The sequence below is a fragment of the Caenorhabditis elegans genome, chromosome I, assembly GCF_000002985.6.
Source record: "Caenorhabditis elegans chromosome I".
NCBI lineage: Eukaryota > Metazoa > Nematoda > Chromadorea > Rhabditida > Rhabditidae > Caenorhabditis > Caenorhabditis elegans.
Genome location: NC_003279.8, coordinates 6429089 through 6456990, shown reverse-complemented (window position 1 = coordinate 6456990; position 27902 = coordinate 6429089). Strand labels below are relative to the sequence as shown.

At 37.0% G+C, this 27902-nt stretch overlaps 5 protein-coding genes and 3 non-coding genes across 8 annotated transcripts; 5 read left to right on the top strand and 3 right to left on the bottom strand.

Moving 5' to 3' along the window:
* The first annotated feature begins 6 nt into the window (after positions 1-6).
* Positions 7-3127, top strand: mam-8 (MAM domain-containing protein). The gene is made up of 6 exons (NM_059455.3): positions 7-272; positions 1036-1172; positions 1226-1508; positions 1638-2087; positions 2624-2703; positions 2764-3127. The coding sequence occupies exons 1-6, from the start codon at positions 65-67 to the stop codon at positions 3007-3009; spliced, it is 1404 nt and encodes a 467-aa protein (NP_491856.2). The 5' UTR covers positions 7-64; the 3' UTR covers positions 3010-3127.
* T23H2.6 lies at positions 504-650 on the top strand. Its single transcript, NR_050194.1, has one exon. It is a non-coding gene; the product is annotated as an Unclassified non-coding RNA T23H2.6 (non-coding RNA).
* npp-12 (BIG2 domain-containing protein) lies at positions 3037-9687 on the bottom strand. The gene is made up of 15 exons (NM_059454.5): positions 9505-9687; positions 9308-9456; positions 8901-9265; positions 8591-8852; positions 8366-8544; positions 7016-8299; positions 6041-6965; positions 5622-5991; positions 5390-5546; positions 5165-5343; positions 4580-5097; positions 4202-4530; positions 3843-4158; positions 3573-3797; positions 3037-3524 (listed from the first exon to the last, which is right to left on the bottom strand). The coding sequence occupies exons 1-15, from the start codon at positions 9657-9659 to the stop codon at positions 3394-3396; spliced, it is 5544 nt and encodes a 1847-aa protein (NP_491855.1). The 5' UTR covers positions 9660-9687; the 3' UTR covers positions 3037-3393.
* An 838-nt stretch (positions 9688-10525) lies between these two features.
* T23H2.3 (Transcription termination factor 2) lies at positions 10526-15347 on the top strand. The gene is made up of 7 exons (NM_001037891.6): positions 10526-10595; positions 10647-11138; positions 11449-11936; positions 12546-13081; positions 13425-14364; positions 14566-14877; positions 14956-15347. The coding sequence occupies exons 1-7, from the start codon at positions 10527-10529 to the stop codon at positions 15122-15124; spliced, it is 3006 nt and encodes a 1001-aa protein (NP_001032980.2). The 5' UTR covers position 10526; the 3' UTR covers positions 15125-15347.
* Positions 15348-15798: 451 nt separating this feature from the next.
* On the bottom strand, positions 15799-20945 carry snt-4 (C2 domain-containing protein). The gene is made up of 8 exons (NM_059452.10): positions 20798-20945; positions 18970-19088; positions 18278-18421; positions 17790-18089; positions 17653-17747; positions 17204-17358; positions 16934-17091; positions 15799-16225 (listed from the first exon to the last, which is right to left on the bottom strand). The coding sequence occupies exons 1-8, from the start codon at positions 20838-20840 to the stop codon at positions 16094-16096; spliced, it is 1146 nt and encodes a 381-aa protein (NP_491853.2). The 5' UTR covers positions 20841-20945; the 3' UTR covers positions 15799-16093.
* Positions 20946-24778: 3833 nt separating this feature from the next.
* Positions 24779-24852, bottom strand: F37E3.4. Its single transcript, NR_050192.1, has one exon. It is a non-coding gene; the product is annotated as an Unclassified non-coding RNA F37E3.4 (non-coding RNA).
* Positions 24779-24852, top strand: F37E3.5. Its single transcript, NR_050193.1, has one exon. It is a non-coding gene; the product is annotated as an Unclassified non-coding RNA F37E3.5 (non-coding RNA).
* Positions 24853-25404: 552 nt separating this feature from the next.
* On the top strand, positions 25405-27464 carry comp-1 (Protein kinase domain-containing protein). The gene is made up of 10 exons (NM_059451.5): positions 25405-25598; positions 25684-25801; positions 25848-25929; positions 25977-26120; positions 26233-26334; positions 26384-26475; positions 26520-26604; positions 26788-26948; positions 26997-27160; positions 27205-27464. Exons 1-10 carry the CDS (start codon positions 25466-25468, stop codon positions 27381-27383), a joined length of 1260 nt encoding a protein of 419 aa, NP_491852.1. The 5' UTR covers positions 25405-25465; the 3' UTR covers positions 27384-27464.
* The last annotated feature ends 438 nt before the right edge of the window (positions 27465-27902 follow it).

Below are 27902 nucleotides of genomic sequence, written 5' to 3'. Positions count from 1 at the left end.
CGAAAACCGGTCACTTGTTGAATATCCAACGAGGTCACTCTAACCAACTTCAGGATTATGACAGATGACACCGTTCAACGCAATGCTTTTCAAAATTATCTACCTAGTAGTACTACCTATTTCTTACTGTACGGAGTTATGTACATTCAACGAAGGAACCTGTGAATGGGATATCAGACCTCCGTGGAATGTTGTCTCGTTGGCAATTCTTCCACGTCATCAGCATCCTGGACTACTAAATATTTCAAAGACACCCGATGTTATCACTTCTGGTGAGAAATTAAATGTATTTTCTAATGTCTTCTAGACTACATCTCGTGTATAGCATGTTCACTATTAAATCGAAATGACTAAATACATTGGCCGATCGGAGAACCTGAAATTTAGCTTCAATGGTTAATTTATTATTTGCACAAAGATTCACAACAATCATCTACTATCTCAAAACAGGTTTTATACGGTAGATCGCAATGTGCTCATCACCACGATTTCTTGCCGCGATTTTACTATAGTCACATAGATTCAAGCAGTCTAGTAGACCCTCACGGATGATGTCACATGTTAAAAAAGTTACCGACATTTTTAAAGATCATGTTCTACGGAATGTACCACGTCGGCCGTTTTTCTCATTGAGACTACGGTAGAATCGCGATTTATTCGAATCGTGGCGAGATATCAGTTACAGTTATCTGTACTTTTACAATTTTCTTTTCAGTTTTAGTTATAGTTTTTCTAAACATGTACTCGAATTGGGGCAAAAGTACTAAATATATATATTTGAAAATCTACAATTTTGTACAATCATCAATGTTTTAGGTCAATCTTTTGGCAAAATGCCGAAATTTGGAATCTTAAATATCCGCTTCTGTACTCGTAATTTTCGTGTAGTAACAATGAAAACATTGAGAAAGTAATTTAGTATACTGAAACCATTTACTTCAAGTTTTGAAAAATCTAGGAAGGTCACCAAGTGTGTCCTTTGAAACTTGCGCACTCTAACATAAATGGGGAATTTTAAAGTCGCTCGTTTTTCAGAAGGACCATTCCTACTTGCACAAGGAAAGTTCGCATCAGTGCCCTCGTCAAGAGTTACTTCTCAGAAAATCTCAAAATCAGATCATATGAGAATACTTGCATATCGGTATCAACGTCGTGGAATGGCGACTTTGAGGGTATTTTCCCATTTTAGTTTGAAATTTATGAAAACTCTTACTTATAATTTCAGATTCTTTTAAAAAACCAAACAGACGAGATCTTACTTGATACCATATCCTCAAATGAGATAGAAAGAATCAAATGGCATCGTCGAAGTGTCATTTTTCCTCCAATTCCAGATTATAATCAAACAAGTGTTATATTTGAATGTGATAATATTCAAACTGCTGAAGATATCATTGCTGTCGATGAAATTGACGTGGCAACACCTGCAAATGTTATGTGGGCGGGACAAGATTCCAAGTTTTTTGATGAAGAAGATATACGAAGAAGAGAAATTCGGAGAAGTTCAAGTAAGTTGATATTGTAGACAATATTCGGATCCCTAAAACGTTTTTTTCGTTCTTTCCTTGTTTTTTACTAATGCGAATAATATTCTACAAAAATCCCAAGGACCATCTCTATAACTTTTAAAAATTCAGAATTATCAAATGTATGTACTCCAATCTCTTGTCATTTTCGTTCTTCAATTTGTTCCTGGCAATCAACGAATATTCAACTTCTTCCATCTAAAATTGTGAATGAAGCAGCTGGTGAATCAACTTTGACATCTTCTCCAGTTCGTTTACCAATTGATGCACCATCTTTCATTCAATTACAAATGTTTAATAGTCAAGGATCTGTGACTTCTTTATCATTTCGAAATATTGGTTCAATGAATGAAAAAGTGATATGGACTGAAAAAGAGGATTCATCAATTCCCGATTCAACTGGAACTCAAAATGGATGGAATCGAGTTTTAATTTCATTGGAATCAGTTCCAAAAGGAATTCCAGTAATTCTAATTCTTAAATCTATAACTGGTGCAAACGATTTTGTGGCTTTCTCCTCAATTGATCTCGTCGATGGAGAATCAAAGACTTTAACGTGTGGTAATTTATTTTATACTTTTAGTGGTGCATTTCTGTAGGCATTCCAGGGGCGTTTTCCTGTGGTTGAGCAGAGGCCGAGGAAAGTTGTTCACCCTCATTTTTTCTATAATATGAAGTTACAAAGGTTCAAATAAATTTGTACCGGATCAATTAAAGATAGAGTATCGTCAGTGGGGAAGTTGCTTATTCTAGGATAAAAATTGAAAGTTACAGTACCCCAAAGTACTTTTTTAGAAATTTTTCAACTGTCTAGGTTTGGAACCTACTATAATGCTCGAAGTAATTCATAAAATCTACATTTTTGGTTAAATTTGGCAAGTTACCGAATCAATGACAGAAAATTTGGAAACATCTAAAACGTCTTTGGAGTGTTTCATTATTATATTTGGTTATTTTGGAAGTGTATTTATAGAAAATCACCAATGACGATATTCTACTTTTGAACTGGTGGAGACGATTTGGAAAAATTAAGTTGTGCGCCAGAAGTTAAACAAATAAATACTGTTGAGTTTCTCATAAATTTTAGATAATTTTAGATCAAGTGACGTCACCAGTCCAACCACAATCCAATCAATTGGTTCGCCTGACGGCTCTTCAGAATCTAAAAATGTTACCGGTAAATTATAAGAAATTTCGTTTAGCCAAGAAAATAATCTGAAACAAATATTTTTTTCAGATTGAATCAATTCTTTATCAACCACCAATATCAACAACTTCACCAATTTCATTGTTTCCTATTCCTCCGACTCCTTCAATTTCATTTAATTCAGATGAAAAACCATCATCTCTAGCTTCTCCTGTTGGAATACTTCCTATATCTCCAACTCTTGTTTCGGCTCGTGGAATCCCAATTTTCCCAATCACCTCTTTTTCGAACCCTTTGATTCCGCTTAGCAATGCAAGACTGCCCTTCCATTTTTAATTATTACTTCTAACTAGGTTTTCTGTATAAAAATGATAAAGTCAATTTAATATTGAAACAGTTCACTGTGAACAAAATATAATAACAATAAAATAAAAGATATGAATTATGGATAAAAAATATTTGAAAATCGGGATTTGGGGGGAACATCGAATACTCGTAAACTGGGGAGTGAGAAAACGGAAATTAACCAAATTAGAGTTCACAATCATGATACAATAAATTTAGAGATTGAAAAAATGTTTAGAGGTGGAAAGAGACGAAAGAAATAACCCTAAAACTTCCTGAAAGTGGATGGGTGGGACTTGAAATATGTTTGGAGATATAAGTGTAACAACAAGGGAATACAAAATTCACATAAACAACAAAAAGTATGAAGGGATTTTAGTAAGACCAAAGTCTATTGTCTCCACCTGATCCCATTTGATTGCGAAGACGATCGCGAGCCGTCGGAAGGGATACTTGTGGTGATCCAGCAATTGGCGTTGAACGAAAAACTGGTTCGCGAAGACTCACTGGAATTAATTTATAAAAACTCTGGGCTGATAGAGAAATTAACGCACCATTTGTGCTACTCAAAGAGCTCGCCATCGATGTTTGATGTGTCGTGTTATTGAGAGTATTATCACCAAATGAGCCAGTTTTATCGAATACATTCATCTTAACATAAATTCCGATAACTAGAATGATGATTCCGACAAGACAAGTCCACAGCAACGTTGGAATAGCGTGAGAGTACTTATGTGCAAGAATCAGAAGAACATCTACTACCCCACGACTTTCAAGTGCTGAAACGATTAGGAATTTTATTGAATCCTGTAGTTGAAACTTACCGTTGTATACTTGTTTAGCAGTCTCATCCAACAACTGAACAGTGACAGGAACACGAATCACTTGACCAGTCAACGTGTTCTCAACAGAAATTTGGCATTTCTTTGCATGTTCAGTGAACAGAGCTGCTGATTTGATGTTGAGACGGATGTTATAGAACACATTTGCCTTTGCAGAATGTTTATCACTTGATCTTGAGGTTTTCTCGACCGATACAATATCTCCTTCACATCCAGAAACGACTATGTGCTTCGAGTCGTATGTAGGCGCCCAGATGGAGAGAGCTGCTTCGATTTGATTCATATTTGAGAATACGAGCTGGAAAAAGTAAAATATTAAAAAAAAACTTCGTGTAACTGACCTCCTTCTCCTCGACAATAAATGCGAAATGGAATGGAACATCAATTGTAGCATCATTTACTTGTACTGTACCATCTGAAATCCATTTCGCAGTAATTCTAGCATCAAATTGATCTTTCAATAGTTCCTCGGGAACAACAATTGATGAAGTTGAGACACTCGAATCAAATCGACGAATTTCACACCCATAACCAAAAACTGGGCTGAAAACTGCTGAAACCGTCAGCCAATTGACAGCCGAAATGATCTTCGAACGACGAGTGAAAGCAACTTGACATTCAAATGGAGCACCAATCGCATCAAATGATCGAATTTGATCAGCAGTGCACTCTGAAACAACAAAGATGAGGATGAAATGTGAAACAACAGCAAATCTCACCTCCATAAATTGACGAAACTTTGCTTCCTGAAGTATTATTGGTTGCAGCAATGACAGGAATTACGAATACCGAATGCTCATCATTGCTCACAAACTCTGGTTTCTGACCATCAGGGAAACGAAGAGAAGATGGCAATACAACGGAGATCTTCGAATGAATTGTTTGTTTATCAGCATGAAGTCTGATAAAAGTATTTCCAGCCTTTGTGAGTTGTGCAACTCCGAGATTCTCATCGAGCCAACTGATTCTTCCTTCACTTGAACTTTGAGACGACCAGCGAGATCCGTCTACAGTGAAAATGTTTGATTGAAGACAAATCACATCAGATACAACAAGATCGTTTGCATACTTGTGAGCAGCTCGAGGAAGGATTGATTCAGACGCAGAAAGACGAATAAATGTAGCAATGTGGGTATTTGAAGCATCACCAATTCTGAGAACAGTATCTCCAGCGGTTTTCAGTGTGATTGTCAGTGTCTGATTGCTGTTGGTGGCGACAATATCGGTCAAGTCGAATCTATAAGAATACCGTGAATATCTTGGATCTTAAAAAAACAATTTTCAAAGATCGGAATTTTCCTTACCTATGTGGTCTGAAATTGATACTGTTGGAGGCAGCCGCAAGACGACGACCTCGAGCATCACGTGGAACAACGTTTAGCTGGATTTGGGCTCCAACAGGAAGATGTATGAGTGGAGAATTCTCAAAAGCACTTTTAAGTTCAATTGTTGGGTGAACATCGAGAGAAGCGACACGAGAAACCTGAAAAAAGGGAAAAGTGAATCTACAAAAATATAGCGTTTCTTACAGTCACAGGAATGAGAACAGTTTCATTATCCGGGCTGTTCACATTACGAACGGTAATTGCAGCTGATCCTTCTTTTCCGTTTGTTATCAAATGACCGTCCGCAGAAATGACGATCCGGCTCGAGAAATCAGAAGGAACTGAGAAAGATGCTTGAGACCTGTAAATAATAAAGTTGAATTAATGAAATTAGAGTTGTTTAAAAGGAGAACAATCTGCAAAAATATTCACTTACCATGCAGTGACCATCTTCAATTGAGAATTTGGCGCCACTCTGACAGTATTAATATCCATTTCTGGTTGAACTAATGAAAGTCCATCTTCCACTGTAATTGTTGTTTCAGCGGTGAAAGTAGAGGTTCTTCCAGTGAAATGCTTTCTTGCCTTCTCATTAAGCTCAACAACCGCTTTCACTGTAACCGATCCTCCTCGAATAGCATTGAACCAAATGGCAAATTGATTATCAGTTGGTTCGACTACATCTCCACCGAGGGGATGAGTTGTGAATAGAACAGATGGATCAGAAACGCTCCATGTTACTTTGAACGGGTAAATGGCTCCACCAAAAGCAAATGGTTCTTCGTCTTCAGCTCCGGCGATCACTCCTGAAGAATAAAAAATAATTAATTTTTTTGAAAGAAAAGTGTCACATACCTCTTAATCGTAAGTTTACTCTTCCACCAGTTTCCACTTTCCTGCTTGACGCTGACAGAATAATTCCACCGAGAGAGGCAACACGAAGAACAACAGTATCCAAGGTAACATGACCATCACCAACACGAACAGTTCCGGTAATTGCTGTATATCCAAGTTCTGACGACGTAATAAGTGCATTAGGCTCAATGGATGCAATCATTGAATTATTCAAGGAAAAATCGAGTGGTGGCGTCGGTTGAGGACCTCCAACGACTTCTAACTGAAATTTGGAGTCCGGAATCAAAGTCAATCTTTTTGGTTGCAAGAAAATAGGAGAGAAAATCTGAACGGTGTGTGGTCTAGATGAGAGTACACGTCCTGATGAAGATTTTGATGATGCGGACAGCGATACAGTTCCAATTGAGTTGGCACGAAGAGTGTAGCGAAGTCCGTCAACTTTGGTCAAAATTACATGATTGTTACTTGCATCGAGTTGAGCGTCAGCAAGTGGACGATGTTCTTTTTCGAATGAAGCTCCAGTTTCGTCTTGAGCCAGAATCTCTACTTCAACTTCTTGTCCAATTTCCACAAACTGCGGTGCGTCAATCGCCAATGAATGAATATCAGCAATTCTTACGGAAGCATCGGCATGTTGCCCAACCAAACAAGCATCAGAAATACGAAGATTCACTTGTCCATTATTCTTCGGCGTAACTGTGAGACTTCTTGCACGGAGAGCAATTGCAACTGGTGAATCTGATGTTGGCAGATTATCGACATGGAAATGGCCAGATCCACCAGTTATAGTGAACGTTCCTTTTGAGACAGCTTCATTCCAAAGAACGAGACGTGCTGGTTCGACGTTCAATCCTTTTTTCACTGTGATTTCATATTTAGTGGAGAGAGATCCAGCTTGAGCTTGAATAGTAACTTGGCCTTCTTTCTATAAATATATTTATGTGAAAAAAAACTTAGTTTTCAGAATCAACTCACCTTTCCAGAAGTCGCATCTGCCTCAATTCCATGACGATTAACCGTCAAAAGACCAGAATCAGAAGTAGTCCATTTCGGTGAAAGCCCGTTGATTGAGGCCAACGGAGTTGCAGCTCCATTACAAACTCCTGATCCACGGAGAACGAGTTCTACATTTGTATTGATAAGCATTGAATGAACATTCAATGGGCACTTGGATGGACGTTGTTTCTTGTCAAAAATTTCAAGACGAGTTGGCTTTGCGCAACAAATCGAAACTGTAATTTCAGAGTGAATTGGAAGTGGAAGCGTTGACGATTTGAGGTTTCCAATACGAAGACGAACAGCTTCTGTTACTTCTGAAGATCCACACTTGAACAAAACTTTTTCGTTTTCAAATGTGACTTGAAGTTGCGATTGCTTTGTTTCTTGTGTTTTGTAAAAGTTTGCTGGATCCAAAATCCACGGTCTTGGTCCACCAGACACAGTCAATGGGTGAGTACTTCCGAGTGCAATTGATGAAGATTCTTCGGAAATAGACAATTTCTCGTAGACTGCTACATCGATGCTCGCTTTGTGGCCCAAATAACTGATGGACACTCGGGCATCTCCTGATGACAGTCCTTTGAAAGTTATTGTTCCACAACCAGTGCCCATCATTGGAAGCGACGAATCAGCTGAAGACTCGTGCCGAAGCAACGCATTATCCGTAATTTGAACATGAGCACGGATATTTCGACAATCGGACATTTCAACTAAAAGTCCATCAGATGTGAGTCCGGTTGCCTTGATATTTAATGTAAGAGTATCTCCGACGAATGTCTCACGGACAGTTTCTCCAAATCCGATTCCAGACACTTCGAGAATATGAACACTGGCAATGTCACGAAGCTGATCATTTCTCTTATCAGTTGCTTTCACTTTAGTGCTTCCTAATGAATTCGCAGTCATTCTTCCAGTTAGCAGATCCACCGTTGCCACGTGTCCATCTTCAGAAGTCCACTCAAACAATCCACTGCCTCCAGTTGCTGTTAGATCAATTTGTGATCTTTTCTCAGATACGAATGGCAAATAGATAACCGGTGGAACAATTCTCACAGGATCAACGATAGTTACTCGCTGCTCTCCGCCAATTTTGCCACTTTGTGCAATTCGATTTCCCTTGGCATCAATAATAGCAACAAATTTGGTTCGAAGAGTAGTTTTTGAGGGTTTCAGTGGAGTCACAAGGAACCAGGTACCATTCTCAGACTTGAAATCCACATGAAGAAATTGCTCATCGATATGAGTGTCGAAACGGGAATTCTGAAAAGTTGTAAAATTTAAAAATTGACAGCTGTTTTTTGTTCAATTTTTCAGAGCTTAACTTACATCAGCAACAAACATAACATTTCCGTGCTCATCAAGAAGTTCAACGTTGATTGTATACTGTTTTCCGGTTTCTAGCATCCAATTATCTCCTGAAACATGCCATTGGACAGATTCGGCGTCTACCACATGAATGACAGTAGATGGTGGACGTAATCCAGCTTTAGCGCGCACATCGACATCTGAAAAATTCTTTTTGAACGAGAAACATCCATTTATGCAACTCACGGCTGCTCAAGAGATGTACTGCAGTGTTTCCAATCGTCAGAGCTCTCACAGATGAACTTTTTTTATCGAGCGACGCCACATCACCACCATCAATTTGAAGTTCGTATGACGGATTAGGCATGTTCACTATTTCTGTTCCACGCTGCTTGACAATTAAAACTTGGAATGGAAGAACTGAGTGAACTGGCAAGTAAACATCTTGAGATGGAACCAAAAGTAAATTTGCGACGACGGCGAGTTCGACGTTGTGCGCTGCTACTTTCTGAAAAAAAAAACATCCTAGGTAAATGTAGTTTTGCAGATTGCTCACCTGCAAATAAGCATCACTGAACTTGGTTGTCAATGTGGCTGTTCCTGTTCCAACACCTTCAATCAGAATTAGATATCCTTTCTTTCGATTCTTTTCCAGTTTAACAATTTCAGAAGGAGCTTCATATGTTGATTGCTCGAATGGAACAATTCGTAGTGGTTTCGCTTTATTTGAAGATGTTGATGCAAGCTCCCATTCCAATGCAATTTCACTGAGAGTAGAGAATCGATCGCCATCGGCGTTAAATGCGTCAACAGTCATTCGAGCAGGGGCAGCGTCCACGAATAGAACTTTCGTTGTTGTTTCGATGCTAATAGTTGCGATCTCATCTACTGTCACGCCGCAACTCAATGTTGTGCCGGATCCTTAATAAAAATTTTAAAACCAACATTTCACAAAAATTATACCTTTATCTTCTGCAAAAATAACAGCAGACAATTCCGAACTTCCAACAGTTCCAGGCTTCGCAACCGATCGAATTTCAGCTTTATCCGAACATCCAGCTTCGTTAGTTTCGATACGTTTAACAGAGACAATATCGGGACGAGTAGATCTCCTGCAATTAAATATATTAAAAAATAATTAGATCATTTCATTGAGTTACCATGTAAAACAACCTCCGGTTGGATGCGTTACTTCCAGCACAAATGAAACTGGGACCGTTGGATGGTACGGTAATAAAACTCGAGGAACATTTAGCCGGTATGATATTGTGATTTGCACTAAAGCCAAAACGAGCAGTGATCGAAGTATAATCATTGATCTATTCGGCTCTCCTACCTACAAAAAAATTAATGAAAATTTCTCTTATGGAAAAGGAAAACAGGTGGAGATGAGAGAAATTTATGTATTTAATATAAAAGTTAAAGTTAATTAACTATAGTGATCATGCATTAAATAAATAGTAGAATAAAAAATAAATTTAGCGATAACTCAGATCGGATTGAAGAAAAAAGAAACTGAAATTCTGCGAAAAAATTCAAAATTATTTCGTTGTACGCAAACACGGCGCGGTTCTTCACGACAATGAACCAATTTGGTGACCGTAGTTCATAATTCTAGATTCGGAATCTGAAGAAAAAGCGTAATTGGGGAAAAAACATGAAAAAACATGAAATTAATACCGTGAAATAAAATGCGCTTTTTTCCTTCTCGATCAAAGATATATTCATATTACCTCAAAAAAAATTTTACCTAACAAATTTGCTCGTAGATCTCTTTGTTATGGTTTTTTCCTGATATTTTCATTTCGACACATATTGCGACAACACGTGTTTTCATCAGCAGAAATTATTTGACAGTTATTTATTTTAAGTTACTTTATGATATTTTCAATAAAACGTGCTCAGAAAGTGCACAATGAGACGTTTCTTCTCGAGTTTCTATGTCTCCAAGACCCGGTTTACGAAAACCCGTGTTGTCTCGAATTATTGCAAGCGCGCTCCACTGCACTTCCATTTTTGCGCGAAGAAATGTTTTTGCAGTTTTCCTTGAATTTTTGTGGGGTTTTCAGAAAAACACTTTTAAAGGCACAATTTTGTATTTTACGTTAAGATTTTCCTAACACGTTCTTTTTTCCAATATTTTCAAGCCAGAACTGTTTTATTTCACGACAATTATTGCAGGATGGCATCGTTTCGTAAGAATCACGTCATTATTGATTCCTCAGACTCGTCGGAAGACGAGGATCGCAAGGTTTGTTCGAGTTTAACATTTGAATTTTGCTTTAAAATTATTGAATTTCAGGAAAGACACAGCTCCTCATCTGAAGTCGATGAAACAGCTTCAATGAGATCAACTGATAGCTCCGAGCCGCCCAGGACAATTATTGATGCCTCTCTGAATTCCATGGCTTCAACCGTGTACACATCAACTCCAAACTCCAAGCAGAGCATCTCCAGAACCGGTTCCTCCACCACCTACGGGAGCTCTAAATGCTCCACAGACGATCACTATCGTTCGAGAAGCTTCATTGACAACAGCTTCGAAAAACCAGTGACCCCGATCACCAAGAAGCTACAGGAATCCGATGAGCCCCGCGCAAAGCAGCAGCTCCGTGAGCGGCTCCTCAGAAAATCCATCAAACAGCAATCGGATCAAGATCTGACAGGTGGCTCATCGCGAAGTGGATGGGGAACTGGTGAAAATAGCAGTCTTGAAAGCAGTGATCTCATAAATTCGCATTTTTCGCCAATTGCGAAGACGTTCCGGCATGCTTCCGATTTGGATGATTCAATGGTAAGAATGGGGAAACATTGACCTAAAGCTGGCTCAAAATTCAAAATTTCCTTTTACTTTTTTCCGATATTTATCCAAAATTTCACATTTTACTTGCCAGAAATTATCTAGAAAACGATTTTTCAAGCGAGAAAATCACTTTTTGCAAGTTTTCAAGCCAACGTCTGACGTGTTTAACCAATTTTCGCCCAACGGAATCGGCTAGTGCTTCGGTATGTGACATAGTAAATTGATATTATTATCTATATCCTCTTTTTCGATATTTTCACAAAATTTCAGCTTTATTGTCAAAAAATATATAAATTTACAGAATACCTCTCCGCCGCCAAACCGTTCAACTCTTCCCTCGGTTGAAACAAGTTCTGGAAATTCTCCACAAACACCGTATCCAGGTTCTCCTGAAGCTTCTCCTCAACCGTCTCCTCCAAAAAATACTGCTTCAGAGCTCCAAAAGTTGAGCATAAAAGAGCTGGAAGCAAACAAAGATAAAAAGTTGAAACTTTTGAAGTTTTCATCGAATTTGCCGGACAATGGAGCACGTGTGAAGCTACAAGTTGATGAAATTACTGAAGAAATTGAACGAAGAATTATCAATGGAGTGACGGATACCATGGTGGTAGACAAAACCACGGCTATTCCCCCGCCACCACAGCCAAAAAACTTGATTGCTCCAATTCCACAGGATTTCGCGGCGATGTTGGACAAGAATGGGCGAAAAGTGATGAGCGGGCGGATGACAGAGCAGAAAATTCTCAAAGTCAATAAGATTTCCGATCGATTGATGCAACAGCTCGCCGAGTTCGTAAAAATTTTAGTTTCTTAGAAAATTGAGTCTCAGTTGACGGCTTCGTTCTATTTTACGAAAAAAAAAGAGTATTTGTGGATTCTGAGGGAACCAAAAGTTCTTTAAACTTTAATAAGCCACGCTCACAAAAATTGGCGTGGCTTGGAAACAGATATTTTAAAACAAATTTTTTTGATTCTTACAGTTTTTTTGAAAACAGTTCCCAAAAGCTGTGTGGATGCCATGCTGAAAAACTTGACCATAGAAATTTTAATGATAGAAAATACCATATTTTGGCCGAATATAACTAAAAATACAACTTTTCTTGTTTTCAAAAAACATTTTCGGTTTTTCTGCGTTGTTTTTGTGTTTCAATTAGCTATTCGAATAAGAAATTTTAATTACAAAACGAAAACCGGAAAACCAATCAGTCGAAAAACGGCCAAGTCAGACATTTTTTAGATTTTTATTTGAAATTGTAGAAATATATTTAATTCAATTTTAACAGTCATCATTTGAAACAAAAACCCAACATAGTGCTTCTCCTTCAAATTATAATCTAACAATTAATATAATTTCCGTAAGAAAATGGTCTTCTCTAAAATTATCTCTTCTTTTTTCAGCGCAACTCACACAATCCCAGCTGAAACAGACCTCACGGACACACCCGACGGGCTCCTCGTCGAGCTAATGCCTCACCAAAAAGCAGGGCTTCGCTGGCTTGTCTGGCGTGAGGGTCAACCACATTCGGGTGGGATCCTCGCAGACGATATGGGTCTTGGCAAGACTTTATCAATGTTATCATTGATTGTGCATCAGAAGGCAGCGAGAAGAGCACGGAAAGAGTCTGGAGATAATGCCGCGGATAAGGAGAAGAGAAGAGTGGCAAAAGAAGAAGGATTGTATCCATCAAATGGCACATTAATCATTGCACCAGCTTCACTTATTCACCAATGGGAAGCTGAAATCAATCGAAGACTCGAATCAGATTTGCTTTCCGTTTTTATGTTCCATGGAACAAAGAAACAGAGACAAATTGAGCCAAAGGAGCTTGCAAGATATGATGTCGTCATCACCACGTACACATTGGCAGCCAATGAGCTTATGGAGAAAAAGGCGGCTGGATCCAAGAAAGAGGAAGATTCCGACGATGAATCAGGTACGAATTTTAAATCTGAATTCAAGCTGAATTTTGATCACAATCCGATTTCCCTGGAAAATGAGTTATTTGTTCCAAAAAAACTATTTTCTTTTCAAAAAAAGTGGGAGTTTTCGGGAAAAATATCTATTTCAAGGAAATGTATTATTTCTTTTAAAAAAAGAACTTTCTGGAAAGTATAATTTCATTCCAATTCAATAATCGATTGCTTACAAAAACGATTTTGCTTTTGTGAAAACTCAGCATATGTTTTTTCTAAAAACTCTATAATTTGAAATGCCAATGTTTTTAAATAAATCAGAAATTTGAACCCATTTTCCGCGATTTCATTAATTTTTTCCAGAGAACGAAGAAAATCCCCGTCGCCCTGCTGGCAAAAACGACTCCCCTCTTGCTCGTGTCGCTTGGTCCCGTGTGATTCTCGACGAGGCTCATGCCATCAAAAATCGTCTCTCCCAATGTTCAAAAGCAGTGTGCCGGCTCTCATCATTCTCGCGTTGGTGTCTCTCGGGTACTCCGATTCACAATAACCTATGGGATTTGTACAGTCTCGTGAGGTTTTTGCGTATCCCGTTGTTCGGCGATCGGAAGTTCTGGGCCGAATCAATTATGCCAATGAAGACTGGAATGGCGGATCGTGTGAATTTGCTGACGAAAAATTTGATGCTCAGAAGAACTAAGGATCAGCAGTGCGCTCTGACCAATAAGAAAATTGTAAACTTGAAAGAAAAGAAAATCGAGATCCATGAGTTGGAGATGGTTGGAGATGAAGCCAATGGCTATGCAATTATGATGGAGGCGGCACAAAAGCTTGTTAAGCAAATCGTCACTAATACTGATGATATTCAAAAGTACGGTCAGATTCGTAGACGCAGACAACGAGGAAATGATGATGAATTCGCGAACCCGTACAACGTCGGGCCACGGAACTTGGCGGGAAACTCGAATTTCCAGAATATGTCATGCATTTTGTTGTTGCTGATGCGTCTTCGTCAAGCGTGTGTTCACTTTCATATCACCAAAAGCGGAATGGACTTGGACGCATTCAAGATTAACGGAGGAGACGACGAGGATGCTGATATGAAAGAGTTGGAGAATCTTATGGAGAAGACAATGGCGGATTTGACGATTGCCGATAGTGATAATGATGAGGAAGGCGTCGATACAAATAAGGAGGAGCCAAAACAACCACCCACGCGAATCTTTGAGCCCGATTTCATTAGCTGCAAGATGGCCAAAACGCTGGAAGTTGTTCGTGAAATTTTGGAGAAGAAGGAGAAAGTGTACCTTTTTTTTTCTTTTTGAGGATATACTATGAAATTTCAAGATAGAAACACTGACATTCTAGTAATCAGAACAGTTAATTTTTTTTTTTGAAAATAAATCAATGTTAAAAATTATTCAATTTGATGATGCAACCTGGATATGTCCCGAAGAGAAAATCCTTAAAACTACAATAAATGTTCAAAAATCAATATTTCCAGTGTGATTGTCTCCCAGTGGACTTCTGTGCTGAATCTTGTGGAAAAGCATATTCAAGCAGGCGGCCACAACTATACATCAATCACCGGCCAGGTTCTTGTCAAAGATCGCCAAGAACGAGTTGACAGTTTCAACCAGGAAAAAGGCGGAGCTCAGGTGATGCTGCTCTCATTGACTGCCGGAGGTGTTGGACTCAATTTGATTGGAGGAAATCATCTGATTATGGTTGATTTGCACTGGAATCCCGCACTGGAACAGCAGGCTTGTGACAGAATTTATCGAATGGGACAGAAGAAGGAAGTCTTTATTCATAGGTACTTTTTTTAAAAATCATGTTATGTGTCTAAATACTATGTACATATTTTTAGACTAAATATTTCAAAATTTTGCAGATTAATCGTGAAGGGGACCATCGAGCAACGAGTCATGGATCTCCAGGAGAAGAAGCTCGCATTGGCAGCTTCGGTGTTGGAAGGAACAGCGACCCGAAAATTGAACAAGCTCACCACCGCCGACATTCGTATGCTCTTTGGACTAGACGGATCGAGCAATGCGAATTAATTTTTTCTTTTTTTCAAACCATTCCCCCCCCCCCCCCTCTTTTCGCCAGATTGTTTCCCAAAAAGTCTGGATTTTTAACTTTTTTTGTAGCTTAAAATGTAGGATAGAAGGAATTTTAGCTCTCCTCTGGTAGAATGATATTTTTTACGTGTATGCCATCCCGACCTCAGCAGCTCGTATTTTTTCTTCTTTTATAAAATAGTATTGATTTAAATGAATGTGTGGTTCTTTCGTGATATCTTCTATTATGTCAGAACAATTAAAGAAAAATAAGTAAATGAGCGATTTAGTGAATGTGTGTTACCTGGGAATTTTCGATATATAACATTGCTTTTGTATTTTTTAAGGAATCGTAGGTAAAATATTGTAACCGTTTATACAAATGCATTTCTACATGATCATAATATTTGAACTTCCCCCTAATTGAAAACTGCAAGATCAATCAATGATTAGCTCCGCCCCTGGTAAAGTTCGAATACGCTGATTGGTTATAAAGAGGACGTGGCTTGTCATTTTGGAGGAATTTCAAACATGAAAAAATTCAATTGAGAAGAGATTTCAATTTTAAAATTGATATTTCTGAATTTCAAAATATTTTGGGTACTTGAAGAACCGTAAAGAAAAATCCCCAATCACAAGTTCTAGAGTATTCAAGAAGAAAAAAACCATAAAATAACAGAATTGGAACGGATCTTTATTCCATCGAAAAATAAAAAAAGAATTTGAAATTAAAAATGATGTTAATTGCCTGTTTCAGATGTCAACGTGTCTGTGAGAGAGAGAGAATTCATGTTAAAATGTTAAAATGAATATAATTATCTGACAAAACATGATGGGAGAGAGAATACAAAATTTCAGTTGTGGACGGAGAGAGTGATGACTGTTATTTAATGGAAAAGTATGGGGGATTAGGTTCGAAAACCAGTAGAGGTCTACAGAAATAAAAGCAAAAAAAAAGGTTTAAATTTTTTAATCGAGATGATGCCACTGAGCAACTTGTCTTCCTGGATTCTCAAGAACTTCGACAACGTGAGAATCTTCCATATTAAGAAGGGCACGGCCAATTACATCATTACGGTTAACACGGTCATGATTGATCACCTGGAAGCATATAATAATATTGTAGATATTGTAATCATATTAACGGCGCTCGAAATCCCTTTCCCTTTGGGTCTCGGCTTGATAAGTATGTATATTTTAGAATTTTTGATTATTTGGGTATTCGAAAGTTTATCCGTTTTTATATGCAACAAGAATAGTATATAACCCACATGTGGAATTTAGCGATATATCACCAAAAGAATACAGTACCCGGTCTTGACACGACCGAATATGAGTGTGTTTCTTAATGAGTACAGTAATTTCCACGCCTCGCTATCGCGAAAATTAACGATTTTTTTCCTTTTTTCTTCTAAAAATATGTTTTATTTAGCCAAGTACTGAATGTGAGAAAAAATTATGAACAAAATATAGATAAACGAAAAAAGAAAAAAAAGACGAAAGGAACTGCGAGTCGTGGAAACTACTGTACTTTTTAAGGGGAAACATTTATTTTAATTTAAAAATATAAAGTCGTGTCAAGACCAGGTGACGCATTTTTTTAGTCATAAATCACAAAATTTAAACTCTCAGTGTTATAAGGCGTGTTTGCAGTCCTCTGTGAGTTTCTGTGGTGCTACCATAAGCTGTTCCTCGCGGTGAGACTATTCAAATATATATGTGCAGCTTAAAGTACGTTTTTCAGAAGGAAAGTTGCGAAGGTTTGATACTTTGTCGTATTCTTCATAATTTTTCCCTTTTCTCACTAACCTGCAAGTCAATAACAGAATGTTCCAATCTATCATCTGGAAGTTCAAAGACAAACGATTCGTTGTAGACAGGATTCAAAGTAGACCTTCTCACATGTGTTCTCTTTTTAACGATACGTTCTCCACTTTCCTTGCGCAAGTATAACTTGACAAATGGATCTGGAAAAATGTTCTATTTTTAAACATTTTCTAGATCACTGCAGTCATTCATTGAGGATCATGAGATTGTTCATGCGAGAAATCAACAAAAAAAGGAATCAAGAGTCTATACCTGCAGTTCCGGCATCGTTTCGTCCTCCGAGTCCACGGGCTTTGAGAACAACAACTGTCAAATTGTTGAATGCAGCTTGATATGTCAATGAGAGAAGAAGCTCTCCACGAGCAGCTACAGTATCAGTGGCACGTGGGAGGAGAGGGAGTTCAACTCTGGAGAATTTTAAATTAGCATCAAATGTCTTTTGTTAATAAAAAATTTAAAGAATAGTTTTTAAAATGATAAAAAACGATAAAGCAATATAAGATAATTCTGTTTTGGTATAAAAACAATGTGACCGAGTTTTCAAACGTGTGACGTCACCCGGAGCCTCTTAATTTGACATGCGGGTGTTTAAAATATTTTTTGTCTAATTTGTTCTACATTTCGATCTTCTCCCTTTTTCTCTAGAAAAACATAGCATATAAATATTTGAAGTCTGTAAAGTCTGTAAAACAAAATAATACCTCATCTCATTGTGAACTTGAAGTTCTGCATCAGCCAATCTGTAGACACATTCTCCAACGACAGTGTCTCGGGAGTAACGATCGAATGCGACGACCTGAAAATCCTTTCATGTTTTCAAAAACCCTTTGCTCTCTACCTGGAAGTGCAACGTGGCAAAGTTAACTTGCTCGTGAGTGACTCCATACATTGCAAATTGCTCCTCATAAACTGGGCTGGTGGTTGAACGAACGATACGCGTCTTGACACGATGCTCACGTTCGGGAAGTAGTTGTAACTTGACATATGGATCAAGGAGACATTGTCCGTCACGAGAAACTACCATCTCACAGAGATTTCGGCAGTTTATGATACTGACAAGAAGGGTTAGAGTGTGAGAGTCATAGCTCAATGTGAACGAGATGTTTCCACGTTCGGATGGAAGCTCTGATGGGGATAGCTGAAACGAATAATTGAGCAACTATAGTTATTTTTAATTGGATTTGCCAGAGCCCGGAATTAGGCTGTTAGCCTCGGCCTTCAAGTTTGGCTTTTAGGTGTAGGCTCTCACAATTGGGGTTTCATAATTAGATACTCCTATTTTAGAAAATATAAATATGTTGCCTACGCCATTATTTTACGACTTACTTTTCTGGTTCGATCCTCCAAAAGATTCTGCAATGGAACGACTGGCGATGGCGTGGAGTCATTAGAAAGCGGCGATTGAAGAGGAGATGGGCTCTGCTTTAGGCCTCCAGGGCCCTTGGGAAATCCACCACGGACAGCAATCACCTAGAAAAATGTATGTAGTCCTTGGTCTATAATGTGTTTTGGTTGTAATTATTCATGGTCATATCTTTATTTTTCTCTTACTAATGAAATTTAAGAAACGAAATGAGACTCGTTCTTTTCTTTTTTTCTCTATTTTTTCCATTTTTTCTTTGCTGTGGACAAACAGAATGTGACGTTGTTCGTTCAAAGAAACATTAGAAATATTCAAAAATAGAAATTGATCCCTGGATTTTGGTAATCTAAAGAGAAACGGAAACCGATAAAGTGCAAGAAATATGGAGAACAAGAGAGGAATTGAAAAGTGTACGTGTACTCTGAGGAGTTCTGAATGTGACTAATCATCAATTTTTAATGAAATTCAGACAGACACGTAACCTCCTGAAAACTAGAACAGATGAAACCCCACTGAAAATAAGAAAATGACATTAGAATCCTAGGGATCAAAAATTATTAAATTTGAAAAGGTCAAAAAATAAATTTGTCGACTGAGTTCAAGAGTTCACTATATAAAAAATTGAGATTATTTCAGCTATAATTCAAACTATTACCTGTCTCGGGGGAAGAAGAAGTGACGGATATTGACGACGTTTACGAACTGCGAGAAGAGCGGCAACGGCTACAAGAGCCGCGAGACCGACGGCTCCACCAACTCCGAGATAGAACCATTCTGTAAATTATTTAATTTTTTTTTAAATCATAATTCAGTGGTTTTAGTTTGATTTTTTCAATTAGGACAGAAGGCATCACGATGGTAGAGTTGGCAAGAGTTAAAAATATTGAAAATGAGCTCTGATCGGCTATGCTCACCAAGAAACATGCAAGTTTCAGAGAAAAACTTCCAGATCTCTGAGCTCTAAGTATCTATTTTCTCATAAGCTTGAGAATCCTTTAAATCCTCAATTAAGCCTCATTTCACATGCCGCTCCCTCTCACACATAAAGCTGCTGCTTCCTCGTTTTTTCACTTAATCATTTAGCTGCTTCTCGGAATAATTCGAAAAGCTCGAGGGCTCACGGAAATGACAACAAAAACAGAGAAAGGGAGGATAACAAGGAATTTCCTGGTTTTCGAGAAAATCTAATTAGAATATTCTGAACTTTTTCATAACATTCTAAGATTGAAAATCAAATCAGAAGGGAATTCAAAGTTTACTTCGCCTACGCTAAGCTTCTCCATTGAATCTAGCTTGGTTAATCTTGTCTGAGAAAGTCCACGACTTTAAGATGATCAACAAAATGACGTCATAATCTTGTTAGTAAACATGATTTCTGAACAGAAGTTTAACATATTTTGCAAAATGTTTACTTTATTCAAGAAATCGCCGAGAAGATTTGAAATTTCAAAGGGTTTCGAAAACAATAATATGTTTCAAAATGAGTAACTTTTTGTTAATTTTTGGACAAAGTTAGCAGTACTGATGTCATTGGTGCTAAAAATGGAGAACAAGTTTACAACTTTTTTAAAAGAGGTGACGTCAAATCTCTGAAGCCCGAGAGCTTCCACTGAACTTTTATATATTCACAAGAGCCCATCATAAAAAGGTGTCGAATTACCAAAAGCACAATTCGGGAAATTGGCACGCTCAAAGAATGTGTAAACAATAGAGTCATTTTCGAAAATTGAATATTAGACGTGGTGTATTAGTTGATTGATTCCAAGAATATTGAGTCAGAATTCGTCAGAACCGATTTTCAGCCAGACACTGAAGCCAAGTCGCACTTTTGATGAGATAGACATAAGTTTTTGAAAAACTGGCAAGTTGTACTTAGTTATACCGAATGCCTAGGCATAAGCTTATGAATAGTTTGAGTCTAGAAACATTTCTAGATATACTGTTACGAGCCAGGGGTGTGCGGATAACCGATTTTTTTCAAACGGATAAATCGGCTAATCGGCTAATGCCGATTTTTTGAGAACCGGCTAACGGCTAATTCGGCTAACGGCTAATTTCAAAATTTTCGGCTAACGGCTAATTCGGCTAATCTCAGTCATTCAAATCGGCTAATTCGGCTAATCTCAGTCATTCAAATCGGCTAATTCGGCTAAATCGGCTATTATCCGCACACCCCTGTTACGAGTCAGAAGAGAAAACGCATTTAGGTTCACATCCAGATCGAGTCGCCTCTCACCATCTACGCGCTTTCTGTGGAACTTCTGAATTACACTGTAGGGTTCACGTCAAAATACAGTACCTTAATTGTAAGCAGGCGCGCGGGATCGCACTGCTAATTGAACATAAAACAGAAAAGTGAAATTATTTACCAATTTCTTCCCCCATTAACACGTAAATTACGATCATTCTGGGAACATTCACTCAAAATTATTGAATCATTCATATTCAATTAAAATTTAAGAAATAAAAATATTGAAACTAACCATGTCCCGCGCTCTTCGCCAACCCCTCCTGATAGTGGGGCATGTGACGAGAGGACGTCGATCGGTCGGCTGAAGAAGACGACGACCGGGCAAAAAGTGAGTGAGCTTGCTCCGTGGGAGCTCTGAGCCAGCCAAAAAGAAAGAAGAAGATGAAGAAAAGAGAACGACGAGAAAAGGGAAAGAGACGGAAAAATAGGAAGAGAGAAGAGAAGGGGGAGGAGTCAGATGGGGTGGATGGAATAGAAGACGTTGTGTGTCAGCTGGGATGAAAGAAGTGAGGGAGAGAAAAAAGGGGAAAAACGATGACGAATAAGTTTGGAGCACTTGTTGCTCTCTCATTCTCCTTCAAGCCAAAAAAGCCGCGACGCGAGCCGCCTCGCGCCAGACAACGTCACAAAGTGCGATGGCGAAGGAATGAAGCAGAAGGAGGTGTGAAAAAAGAGGGCGAGATGAGATTAGAGAGACGATGGAATTGAGAAAAAGATGAAAACGAAGAAGATTGAAGGGAAAAGTAATTGGAAAAGATATGTGTGCATGACTACGGTAGCATTGATTTATGACCCGCTTTTCTGTTGTTTCCCGTGACTTCACTTTATCGTCAGACTGAGTAAGTCTATGGTTGTTATGACATAAAAAGGTAAATATTCTAAAATATGATGAATCAGGTAATAATGGGAGAATAAGAATCAGAATTGAAATGAAAACATAGCCAGACTGATCAACTTTTAAAAATACAAAATAAATGGAGCAGTAACATCTAAATTTTCAAAGTAATTAGGTTATAGTCAATGAAACTCAGGTAGGCCTTTTTTTAATGGCACAAAAAACATAAAACTCGGTTGAGAATTTATCTTAAATTTTTTACGGTCGATATTTTAGATACGGCGGGAAAAGTTGGGAGAAGCTCGAATGAGCTTAGTGTCGGTAATAAGAGATTTCCCTTTTCCATTAATTTTTCATTGACAACTCTAATAAGTTCCCAATCCAAGAAATAAATCTGAGTTGATCCACTCATTAATCCCTTTCGCAAGAAGATTACATCGGATAAAGTTCAGATAAAGAATTGGTTTCCAGAAAGAAAATGCCAGGATTTTCTTTCTTTAATGTCATTTTTCTAAGAGACTTTTGCACCTGGTTCAAATTGTCTAAGACATTTAGAAATTGTACGTGCTCAAAGATGAAGCTCGCTCCAGGTTTGAAATTTCAAAAATTTTCCTGGGTAACAATGACTAGAGAAAATGTTGATTATTTTTGACGTTGGCAAGGTAATGAAGTCTGTAGTTCGAAAACATTGTATGTTTCTGGTAATGGCTAAAAATAATGCATAACATGTAAGGGAAACCTCAGAAATCATGTCTTTCGTGGTTTGCGCAGCTATCCATCCATTCGTCTAAAAAATGCTCATTGATGTATAATTTGTCTCGAAATTCTCGATTTTGTCTCAAGAAAGTCTAAAGTCCACATATTTTGCAAACCGAGCACACATTCATAACCCGTCATAAGTTTATAATCCGATCATATGACTTCATGGTCATAATTGTCAGTATCCTTCTATATCTCTCGTGCTTTCCAACTTATAGAAGGAAATAGAGATACTTTCATGGGAACAGGAGAAAGAAGAGAAAATGAGGATGAGATTGAATTCAATGGGAAAATAGGATTTGGGTGTAAGTAAAAGGAAATTTAAAAAGGAGTTAATAAAACTTAAAAGGAAGATTTATGGTAAGCTGTTCGATTATGATGACACCTTTTAAATATTTATAGATGGGTTCGGAGTTTCACTTAGATTTTTGGTGTCATAGATTTGGAAGATTACAAAATTTACGAAACTTTAGGTTTCATTTTTCTTAACATTTGCCAATGTTATTTGCTCATTTTATAGAAGTAGTTTTTCCCAACTGGGACTACTTGCAAATCATTCCAAAAACCAAGAAATGGTTGGAACCTATGTTTTGAATTTTCATATGATGTGCCATTCCTAGATTTTTCTTAAATTGGTTTATCAGCTTAACTCGCTTAGAAATTAAACCACAAATTTCAATTTTTGCAGTTCTCTCATTTAAATAGTATCTGTTCTCTCTTGCAGACTCATTTTAATTTGAATTTTGTGTTCCAAACGGAGTGCTCATAAAACTATCGGACCTCCGTTTTTTATATGTGACATCTGACTGCTTTTTAGAACATGCATTTGAGTGAATAATTCATCAAATATTCCTCAAACTAGGAGATGAAATGGGCAAAAGAAAAAGATGCGAAAAAGGGTAGTCGGACAATTAAGTTTAAGAACGAAATATGTTTTATTTAAAATCTTATGTTTAGGTTATCACAAAAATTCAAGCGACACATTTAGATATTTCGCACTCGCTCCCAATGACTTAAAATTGCAAACTTTTGATTAATTTTATAGTGTTGTGAACATTTTGAAAGCTTTTTGGAAAAGTTAAAAAATGGTTTTTTTTAAATACTTTACATTTTTTCAAATAAGCTGAAAATCTCCAGAATGTTTACCAACATTCTTCAAAATTGTAAAAGATCTAAATAAAACCGCATCTGGATAAGTTTTACAAACTTCGAAATTGGATAACACACTGAAATAAATACATATAAAATGTTTAATGTTTTTTTTTTCATTTTTCTTAAATGTATGGGATAACCTAATCAAGCCCATACACTGGTTTCTGAATTAATAAAGTCTTCCCAGATAGGATCATATTAAAGATAAAATTATTTTCAAATTAACAATAAAAATAATTGCTCAAACTTTAGCTTTGCATTTTACAGAGACGTGACGTAGGCACAAGGTATTTAGCGGGAACGAGGAGGGCGAATAAAGAGGCGGCCTTGATTGGACCATGTCATCTGCTCAGTTACCATAAAAGTCATACCATAAAATTGTAGATTTACACATTTAACTTGTGTTATTGGCACTTGCACATCCTAGACGAAATTTGCTATGTGTGTTATTTGAGAAAATACTTTTTTTTTTGGAAAACTAAAAACATCTTGATCAAAGTTTACAAATCATAAATTAGAAGTGATTAAATATTATCAAATGCTCTTGGAAACCAACTTGGAAACAATAACAAAAAGAGATTTTACAAATATGTGTTCCAGAACATTCTTGATGAAGTTAGGAAGTTGAATAATTTATCTAAAAATAAAAAATATGATAGAAGTTACGTCATAGAAATATGTAAGTTTGCTCGTTTATCTTATAGGATTGACACTTTGAGAATGCAAAAAAGACGCAAAAAAGGGAAATTTGGTTAGAAAATAGTTGTTTGTCTCTCCTTTGGATTTATTTGAAACTAAAAAAAAGGAAATTAGTGCTCACGGAGCCAATACAAACATTGCAACAAAAAAGAGGGACTGGTTTGAACGAAACATGGATAGGAGTCAAAATTTTAGTACTCAGCAAAAAAACACCTGCCGAGCCTTACCGACTTAGTTCTCGCCAGAGTCGGCAAGCTGGCAATTTTTTGAAATTTCTACAGAAATAAAAAAAAAATTTAAGGTAGAGTAGTGCCAGTAGGAACTTTGCCTAGATACGCTTATAATAAATACTCCAGTGAGCTACCCAAATCACTTGGATTATTTTTTTGAAGTTTCAACTGAAAAAAGTAGTCATTCATGTGAAGATATATTCCGAGAATAGCCTCTTTCATCAACATTTTTTCAAATCTTTGAATCTTTTGAATTTTTCCCTTGAGACAATTCAAAGTATCCAACAACAACAAAAAATTGAGAAAAAAGAGAAGAATAAAAACGAATGGCGATAACCCTACAAATGATAAATCTTTCTATTTTTTCTTAAAATGAACAAAACAATAAGGACACCACACCACACGGAAAACGAGCCAATGGACGAGCAATTCAATAATCCCAGTTCCTCGCCTAGCTTTCCAAAAAGACTTTGCACAACCAAAATTCTCTGAGAATTATACTTTTTTGTTACTTTAAAGGAATTTCAACAAGAGGGACCACTTTTTGAAAGCACCGCTAGGAGCTTGTAAACTCATAAATTTTATGTGTCGTACTGGAAAAAAACGAGAAAAACTGACGGGAGAGGGCGACTAAAGGAAAACTAGAAAATGTTATTTTGGCATTTGAAAGAAAAGTGTGTTTCTTATTTCAGATGATGTGAAGTGCAATAAGGAAAGGGATTCTGTATTTTAATTGTAAATTTGTTTCATAAATTATATATATATATATTGTAGTTTTGTATACACCTCCAGTTAAAACGAACCAATTGATTTCCTGTTAAAAATTAATATTTAAAAGCACTCATGAGATACGTAATATATGCTTTAACTCTGTACTATACTTTTTTTATTTTTTATTTTTTACTGTCTGGTCGTCTGAATAAACATAAATTATAACGGAAATAGCAGTTTTAAAATAAAGAATGCAAAAATTATTCTTCTTACACGGAATAATATTCCTAACTTTTGAAATCTGCGCAGATACGCAACGCAGTTGTAAATAATATTTTCATTGAATGATTCAATGTATGACTCATTGTGAAAACAATTATAATTACACGTGAACTGTACTTTCCCAATTATTAAAAACCATAGGTTAATCTATCCAGAGTCTCCAAAATAATTTATTCCATACATTTGGCAAAACACTATTTTGATCTCAAGGATCATCTATCGAATCAAAGCAATGACGTTGGTCGAATCGAAACACGATTTTGAGATGACGGAGAAGTCGATGGAAAATGATGACGATATTAAGGATGCCATTTTTAACAATGTTCCCATCACTTTCATTGAAGCTTTTGTGCTCAAAAATCCAGGTTCGTGAGGAAAATAGTTAAATTTGCAAAACGTTGTTTTTGAGACTATAAAGTAATATTTTAAAACGATTTAAAAACTTTTTAGGCGACTTCAGTATGTCGAAATCACTGGATGGTGCCTATTATCTTTCAATTGTTCCTGGAAATAATAAGATGAAAAAGGAAACTTCTCGTGCCATTCATCTTCGTATTGATCATTCTGAGTATGGAATACATTAAAAATAACAAAAGCTGAAAATATAGTTTCAGAAATGAATACGCTATTCAAGGAATGTTGTTTGCCCGTTCTCAGACACTTGAACAATTGGTCTATCATCTCAAGAATGACTTTGTAATTTTTTTTGTCTCGTTGAACGTTTTTTAATATGTCTGTTTCAGACCGACATTCTTGGTGGTGTACTGGATGAGAACATTTCAATGAACCGTCTTCTTGGACTTTCTTCGACAAATGTGCACAACATTTGCAAGACAGGAAAAAGAATCAAAGATAAGAAAATTCAATCGCAGGATTTCTTTCATTTGGTGAGAAAATCGAAAACTCGAATATGACTCGAATTTAAAAAAACAGTTGAAAGTTTGACAATTTTTTTAGAGAGACAGGTAACTCGGCTTTCTCAATTTCATTAATTTAAAGGTTTATACTGGAGAAATGAAGTTTGCGGATGGAAAGATCAAGAAAGCATTGTTCGAAGAACTTCATAACCCGACTATTTCAGACCTCAAAGTGTTCTATGAGGTTTGTTGAAAACTTTTCAAAGCTATTTTCCAAATTAAATCAAGTTCAGAATCTTGTCGAGGGAAAAGCATTGGCAGCGAGAAACCTTCCAATTCGTCTTCCAATTGGAGCTATTCTCAACCCACCAACATTGATTTATGAGTGAGATATTTAATGAGAGGATGAAAATTATAAATTTATTACAGGCATCAAGAAAATCAAGTTGGATGTTCATTGAAAGATTTCTTGAAGAACTTTGATACTCATTTGGATTTGGCACAAAGAATCAAGGTTTGACTTTTCAGAATTAGGACGAAACATAACAATTCGAACCTTCTTAAAAACAGTCTTATGTTGTTATACTTCAAAAGTCAAGACAAATTTCTGGGGCTTGAAATCTTTAATTTCGAAGGAATTTCTTGAATAGTCGTGATTTATTGAATATAAAACACCCACTGAATTTGACGTTTTCAGTTGTGCTCTGCTGCTGTCCGTATCTTATCGGAGCTTCATCGTTTTGATATCTATCATGGAGCTTCAAAAGTGGATAACTTTTATGTTTTGGGCTACAAAAATGAAAAAACAATGAACTATGAGTTGGTGTTCAATGGTGCTAGCGGATTGCTCTATGAAGGGTTTGTCATATAATTGAAAGTTGCGTAGTATTCCAAACAATTTTTCAGAAAATCGGATAACACTGTGACAATGGTTGATTATGATTCGAATGCTCCAGAAGTTGCCTTCACTCGTAAACTTTCAAAGGAAAGCGGCGTTTTCACTTTGGGACGTCTCTTCGAGCAAATTCTCGAGTCTGAAATTCTCAAGTCTTACAGTGAGCCACCACAAGGTACATATCTGAGTTTTGAAGGAAAATATATTTATTGTTTTCAGAAGAGCCTCGTGTTCTGAATGACATGCGTCGCTTGATTGGCCGTGCCACACGTGCAAATCCTTCGCAAAGACCAACCATGAATGGGATTGTCATGCTGATTCGGGAGCTTCTCATGGCGCTTCCAAAATCAACTTCTCCAATTAATGTTGTACATTATGATCAATTCCAGCGCAAATAAGAACTTACGGAAGAATATGAGTATTTCGATAATTTTAGTATAGATTTTATGAAGGAAATGAATATTGAAAGACTTGATTTAATATAGCGAATTGTATCTCTTACAGGCTTTTCCATAGAGACCTTTTACTCCTGAAAACGGCTCTGAAAATTATAGAAATTGAAAATAATAAGAAGCGCAACTGTTAGCTCCGAGACGACATATTAAACACAAAGAATCCGGGAGGTAGGAGACGAGTGAAGAGGCGATACTCTTCCCCGAGTACCTGAAGGGCGGTCGAGATGAGGCTCCGTGCTGCCACGATCTAATGAAAGTTTTTATGGTTCTTCCGTGTAAACTGAATTTCAAGATGAAACAACATTTGGATGTTCTTTTTTTCGTATTAACTTGTTAGTTCTACTATTAAAGTATGTTAAATTAGTGTACCCTTCTAACAGTTGAACAAGTCAAAAGTCGAGTGAGTAAATGCTCAAAAATGGACATTCTCAACGTCTCTTCATCTCGTACAGTCTATCCCTT

Bases quoted from the DNA above. Each gene is read 5' to 3' on its own strand.
- mam-8 (NM_059455.3), top strand. From the start codon at position 65: ATGACACCGTTCAACGCAATGCTTTTCAAAATTATCTACCTAGTAGTA. The intron at 1,173-1,225 runs GTATTTTCCCAT...TTATAATTTCAG, and splicing joins GTGGAATGGCGACTTTGAGG to ATTCTTTTAAAAAACCAAAC. The intron at 1,509-1,637 runs GTAAGTTGATAT...TTAAAAATTCAG, and splicing joins AGAAATTCGGAGAAGTTCAA to AATTATCAAATGTATGTACT.
- snt-4 (NM_059452.10), bottom strand. From the start codon at position 20,840: ATGCCCCACTATCAGGAGGGGTTGGCGAAGAGCGCGGGACATG. The intron at 17,748-17,789 runs GTAGAGAGCAAA...AAGGATTTTCAG, and splicing joins TTGCCACGTTGCACTTCCAG to GTCGTCGCATTCGATCGTTA. The intron at 17,092-17,203 runs GTATAGACTCTT...ACATTTTTCCAG, and splicing joins AAACGATGCCGGAACTGCAG to ATCCATTTGTCAAGTTATAC.
- T23H2.3 (NM_001037891.6), top strand. From the start codon at position 10,527: ATGGCATCGTTTCGTAAGAATCACGTCATTATTGATTCCTCAGACTCG. The intron at 13,082-13,424 runs GTACGAATTTTA...AATTTTTTCCAG, and splicing joins AGATTCCGACGATGAATCAG to AGAACGAAGAAAATCCCCGT. The intron at 14,365-14,565 runs GTACCTTTTTTT...CAATATTTCCAG, and splicing joins TTGGAGAAGAAGGAGAAAGT to TGTGATTGTCTCCCAGTGGA.
- npp-12 (NM_059454.5), bottom strand. From the start codon at position 9,659: ATGATTATACTTCGATCACTGCTCGTTTTGGCTTTAGTGCAAATCACA. The intron at 9,457-9,504 runs GTAACTCAATGA...ATTTAATTGCAG, and splicing joins ACCGGAGGTTGTTTTACATG to GAGATCTACTCGTCCCGATA. The intron at 5,547-5,621 runs GTAAGTGAATAT...TATTATTTACAG, and splicing joins TTGAAGATGGTCACTGCATG to GTCTCAAGCATCTTTCTCAG.
- comp-1 (NM_059451.5), top strand. From the start codon at position 25,466: ATGACGTTGGTCGAATCGAAACACGATTTTGAGATGACGGAGAAGTCG. The intron at 26,121-26,232 runs GTGAGAAAATCG...ATTAATTTAAAG, and splicing joins CGCAGGATTTCTTTCATTTG to GTTTATACTGGAGAAATGAA. The intron at 26,335-26,383 runs GTTTGTTGAAAA...AATCAAGTTCAG, and splicing joins ACCTCAAAGTGTTCTATGAG to AATCTTGTCGAGGGAAAAGC.